We start from the raw sequence: 6,000 nt of genomic DNA, 5'->3' as shown, positions 1-6,000 counted from the left end.
CCCAAAAAGTCCTTACAAGTATAGTAAGACATAGCTGTATGTGTGTGTGTGTGTATGTGTGTGTGTGTGTGTGTGTGTGTGTGTGTGACATTTTATGGAGAAAAAAAACATTAAAGTTTGCACTACTACACACACCATAATGCCTTGAATTCTGCTCATCTTTACCTTTACTGTTGCTGCATGCATGCTCTCTTCTCACTCCCACTCGTGATGTTGTCGCTTGGCAACGCATATTCCAAGTGATGTGCAAAAAACAACTTGCTGCAGTTGCTAGCTGCAGAGGAGATTGAGTTTTTTTGAGGGTCAGTGAAGTTAGCTAGGTAAACCTCTGGGTTAGTTGAACAGACCTGTTGCGCTCACAGCTCTTGCTTGGTCGTTCCAAAGTCCGGCAGATGGCGCTGCTATAAAGAGAAGGGGGCAGTGGCTCTTTCATCAAGAATCGAAGAAGGAGTGGGAGCCGGAAAAAAAAAAAAGAAAGGAGGCCGACCCGAACCGATACAAAACATAACGCACACAGATAGCTGTAGCGGGTCCATTAATGGACGTAAAATAAACAGATAGCGAGCGAATACGCTTGTTCACCGAATTTAATCCCGTTGAGAGCAGGTCATGCTGTTCTCGCAAAGGTAATGAGCCGTAAAGCCCTTGGGTTTCGGCTTAGCAGCGCCCACAAACTGCAGCGAGACTGGAATGATTGGAAGCCCAGGTTGGTATCGCGCCACCGGTGAGAGAGTCTAAAATAGAACGGGGATTCGCTGGGCCTAACAGCAGCTTCTTTATTTAGCTAGCTAGTTAGCTAGTCAGCCACTTTGGTTCCCACACCTGAGGGAAATGGCTTGATAACAGTAGCTAGCCAGTAAGCAAGCTAACGCTCAAGCTTGATCACGTTATCCAAACTAGCTAGCTACGCTAACAAGGATAACCAACACTTTGCGCATTTATTCTGACTCAAAACACAACCTGCCGCATTTCATTGCTATGCTTTCCTCGTGTTTAGGTAGACATGGCTAGCTAGTTAACCTAATATTATTAGTGGTCAGAGAAGCCAATGCTTGGCAGCTATTTCGGTAACATTGGAAGTGGTGTTAGCTAGTTATTGCTAGTTATTACTATTATTAGCCAATATTCGTTGTCACTGAGATGACATGTTACCTTCACTTGGTAGCCAGCTAGTTAGTTGGCTAACTGACGTTAGTTAGCTCAAAGCGCAAATCTAGCCAGCTAACTATGGCTAGTGTTCGTTAGCTAGCTAGGTTCTAACTTTCTTCACCTTTGTCCCCAGAGTGACTGGGCTTGTTAGATAGCTAGCTACCAATCGTTGGGTGGGGGTGGTTGTGCTTTGATAACGCGGTATCCGGATCAGTAAACTGATTTGACATCAAATGGTGTGCTAACGTATAGTGTGGCAACTTTGGCTTTCAAGCTGGCTAACTAGCTACCTGGCTACGGAACGATGAGCCATCGGTGGGCAACGGGTGTCTTTCCTGCTGTCTTGTTACGTTATCTGGTCAACAATGATTAGCTAGATGACTTTAGCTTGATAGTTCATATTGGCTACCTAGCTATCGCTCAAAAATAACTAACCAGAAGACGGCTAACTAGCTACTATGTTTTAACACTTGCTAACTGATTACTATCCTGCTATCTTTCCTAGTTGGCGCGGTACCACCCTTTGCCAGCAAACGAAAGTGATTTAGCAATGCTGTCAGCGGATTGAATTGCACAGGGACATCAATAAAGTACATTATGCAAGCTCATCAGTTCTTGATTAAAGAAAGGGAGGTGTTTTTAGAACATTCCTTCAGTTGAGACCTGCATTTGACGTTTCTGTTCAGACAAATGCTCATAGTCTTGTGGAAAACTATTCAACAGTGCTGTACATTTAGCTAGAATAATTTCTCCATCCATGTATCCAGTTGTTTAATCCTAGACTTGTAAACCAGATTGGGGTGAGATTGTCAAACTGTAGGGAGTGTGTCCATATAAGTTATGATGATGAACCACTATCTATCAAGTACAAGTTGCCCTGGTGGATTTCACTGACTGTGTTTGTGTGTCCTGCACCCCTGTGTGTCCGTCCCTCTGTCCGCCTGCTTCAGAGGCGACAGTGTGTCAGCAGCTAGCCAGGACGGTGTGAAGCGCATCGCCACCAGAGACCTGGGTCCAGCTGTATACGACCCAACAGCAGTGGGAGTAGCAACCTCGGACCAGCCTGTCTCCCCACCTCTCCTACACAATGATGCCTTCCCAGCCACTGCAGACACTCTGGACGAAGGGGGTGGGTGTTACTGTTACTGTCTACTGTCTGCAGCATGTTGGTGTGTGTGGGCTGGGTGGGTGCTACTGCCTGTCTGCAGCATGTTGGGGGGGGCAGGGGGTGGGTGCTACTGCCTGTCTGCAGCATGTTGGGGGGGCTGGGGGACACTGCCTGTCTGCAGCATGTTGGTGGTACTGTATAGTGATTTAAGTGCGCTATGACTGTAACGCCCCTTGTGGGTTTCACTGTAGGCAGGCCTGCTAACCATTGCTCCAGTAAGAGTAAAAGGGGATTCGTAACAGGCCTGCCTACCTAGGCAGGGGTGCTGTGTATTATAGTAGCCTGGTTCTGGATCTGTTTGTGCTGTCTTGACAAAGACCATAGGAGCTAGCTGGCAAGACGGCACAAACAGATCTGAGACCAGGCTTGGGTTATTATGGGGTCAGTGGGTTATTATGGGGTCAGGTTAGCAGTACATGAGACCAGGCTTGGGTTATTATGGGGTCAGGTTAGCAGTACATTTTTTTTTATTTTTTTTATTTTTTTATTTAGCAGACGCTCTTATCCAGAGCGACTTACAGGAGCAATTAGGGTTAAGTGCCTTGCTCAAGGGCACATCGACAGATTTTTCACCTAATCGGCTCGGGGATTAGAACCAGCGACCTTTCGGTTACTGGCACAACGCTCTTAACCACTAAGCTACCTGCCGCCGGGTTATTATGGGGTCAGGTTAGCAGTACATGAGACCAGGCTTGGGTTATTATGGGGTCAGGTTAGCAGTACATGAGACCAGGCTTGGGTTATTATGGGGTCAGGTTAGCAGTACATGAGACCAGGCTTGGGTTATTATGGGGTCAGGTTAGCAGTACATGAGACCAGGCTTGGGTTATTATGGGGTCAGGTTAGCAGTAAATGCTGACAGCGGTTGTCTGACATGGCACCCTATTCCCTATATAGTGCACTACTTTAAACCAGAGTCCAATGGTAACCTATCCCCTATTTAGTGCACTACTTTAAACCAGAGTCCAATGGTAACCTATCCCCTATTTAGTGCACTACTTTAGACCAGAGTCCAATGGTAACCTATTCCCTATATAGTGCACTACTTTTGACCAGAGTCCTATTTGTATTACTGTATCCATTGTTGTGGTCACGTTGTCCAGAGGTGAACCTGTAGTCAGCATGTCATTGGACTGTAGACACCATGTGTGTCCTGTGTAAATAACTAATAAACTAGTATTAATGTACTATATAATGAATAAAGGTGCCTTTTGGACACATCCAGCTTCTCTCCCTCCTTCCTTCCTGGGTCCTCAGACTCATGTTGGCTTAATGTTTCTGTTGAAGAGAAAGAAGAGCACTCTCGTCTCGGTGCGTATCTGTCCGGGGCATCTGGAAGGAAAGCACTGCGCGTCCCCGGGTTCCCCACAGATATCTGCCCTCATGGTAGAGAAGTTTGCGTCTCAAATGGCACCCTATTCCCTATATAGTGCACTACTTTTGACCAGGGCCCAATGGCAACCTATTTCCTCTATACTACTACTTTACTACAAGGGCTCATAGGGCTCTGGTTAAAAAATAGTGCACTATATAGGGAATAGGGTGCCATTAGGGACGTATACAAGGTGTTGGCCACCTACGCTGCCCTGTAGCCTAAGTAATTTTAGTTACGGTGATTGGTGATGTCACACACCGGTGCTTGGCGTTGTACTTAATCATGTGCTGTGCGCGCTAGCAGCTGGTATTGTAATAATGATGCGTCCGCTTCCAGAGACTAGCTGTGCTTGGTTACGTTTTATGTTCAGACCCTTGGTTTCGGTGTACTCCAGCACCAGTGTAGTGGACGCCATGGCATGCCTTAGCATAGCCCTTGATCATGACTCTCAGTTCCATTACGTTACACATGAGTCATTGGACAAAGGCGTCTTTTGTATGGGGGAGTTTTGGTAAGATCCCCGACGCTCAGTCCAAAAATGAACATGCATCACTTGCGGTACGGTTTTTGAAGCGTAAGGACCTTATCTTAAAAAAAATAATAAAAAAAAATAATGCATACCATGATAGGGTTAGTGTTCCCACACGGCCATATCGCCATGTTACAACGCTTGTTTACGGAAAACTGATGGTAGACAGAGCTTGACCACCTGTGCTAATTAGCCATCTACCGCGCTCCTAACACCTGTGTGTAATCTAACTGGGGAAGTGTAGTTTGGTCAGATAGCTGTATGGATAACCATAGCTGTATAGATCTGTGCAAAACTGCTGATGAAAGATGAGGGCCATATGTTTAAAAAGCCGTATTGCAAGTGATGGCTGTTGACCTTTCTGAACGTTCTAAAACAGCGTTGGGATTGTATGTAAAAAAACAAAAAAAAACAATGTAAATGTAGTTCACTTGAGCCAGTCATGGCATGGGCCCTGTATCCACCAAGCAAATCAAATGGATTTGCCACATGCTTCGTAAACAACAGGTGTAGACTAACAGTGAAATGCTTACTTACGGGCCATTCCCAACAATGCAGAGAGTAAAATAATATAAAAATAATAACACAAGGAATAAATATACAATGAGTAACGATAACTTTGCTATATACACTGGGTACCAGTACTGAGTCCATGTGCAGGGGTACGAGGTAATGGAGGTAGATATGTACATATAGGTAGGGGTAAAGTGACTAGGCAACAGGATATATATTAAACAGTAACAGCAGCATATGTGATGAGTCAAAATAGTTAGTACAAAAAGGATCAATGCAGATAGTCCGGGTAGCTATTTGTTAACTATTTAGCAGTCTTATGGCTTGGGGGAAGAAGCTGTTCAGGGTCCTGTTGGTTCCAGACTTGGTGCATCGGTACAAGCTTGCCGTGCAGTAGCAGAGAGAACAGTTTATGTCTTGGGTGGCTGGAGTCTTTGACAATTTTTTGCATCTCAGAGTAGGCGTGCTGATCTCGCATCTGTCCATATAATCTTATTCATTATGATCTAAAAGGAAAAACTGATCCTAGATCAGCACTGCTACTCTGAGGCGCTTTGTGGATACGGGCCCTGGTCAAAAGTAGTTCAAAAGAGGGTGCCATCTCTGGCGCAGCCAGCGTTATCGTAGTGACAGGAACTGTTCCTTCTGAGACTGCTGTGGTGGAATGACCACCTCTTCCATTGTGTTTTGACTGTCATCCATGGGCTCATACAGCAGTAATGATGGTGTTCATTTCTCTGTGCTTTGTTGGCTGTATAACCAGAACACTCTCTGGTGGAACTAGCACTGTATGCTTTCTGGTGGAAGACTAACGCTTTCTCTCCCCTCTCTCTCCACCTCTCTCCCTCTGTCTTTCCAACACACACACACACTCTCTCCCCTTTCTCGCCCCCCCCCCCCCCAGGAGGATATGAAGCTGCAGGAGGGTTCAGTGATGATACTTTTGGTTGGAAGTCGTTGGGGCAAGAGTTGAGGATCAACGATGCGACCGCCGATTTGACCACTTTTCAGCAGCATGGAAACCGTGCTTTAGCTTCTAAGGACATGAGGAAATCCCACGGTGAGTATGTAGCCTACGTCAGGGGTTATTAAACCTCTCCTCTGCGGTTATTAAACCCCTCCTCAGGAACCCCCAGACTTAACACTGCTGATTCACCTAGTCAAGGGCTTGATGATTAGTTGACCAGTTGAATCAGGTGCTAGCTGTGGAATAGATATAATCCATGGATTGGCTGGGGGCTCTGAGGAGAGGTTTGGAAACCACTG

At 45.9% G+C, this 6,000-nt stretch overlaps 1 protein-coding gene across 2 annotated transcripts in view; it reads left to right on the top strand.

The window, feature by feature from the left end:
* Positions 1 to 470: 470 nt before the first annotated feature.
* The window catches only part of smg1 (SMG1 nonsense mediated mRNA decay associated PI3K related kinase), a 97,477-nt gene continuing 91,947 nt past the window's right edge, over positions 471 to 6,000 (top strand). For both annotated transcript variants that reach the window (XM_084185977.1, XM_084185976.1), the window contains exons 1-3: positions 471 to 706; positions 2,100 to 2,278; positions 5,639 to 5,794. In XM_084185977.1, coding sequence (XP_084042103.1) covers positions 630 to 706; positions 2,100 to 2,278; positions 5,639 to 5,794 — 412 coding nt within the window. In that variant the 5' untranslated portion in view covers positions 471 to 629. The remainder of the gene's footprint in view (positions 707 to 2,099; positions 2,279 to 5,638; positions 5,795 to 6,000) is intronic.

The sequence above is a fragment of the Coregonus lavaretus genome, assembly GCF_964263955.1.
Source record: "Coregonus lavaretus genome assembly, chromosome: 2".
Lineage (NCBI taxonomy): Eukaryota > Metazoa > Chordata > Actinopteri > Salmoniformes > Salmonidae > Coregonus > Coregonus lavaretus.
The sequence above is the reverse complement of the archived record's forward strand: the minus strand, read 5'-3'. Positions and strand labels throughout refer to the sequence as shown.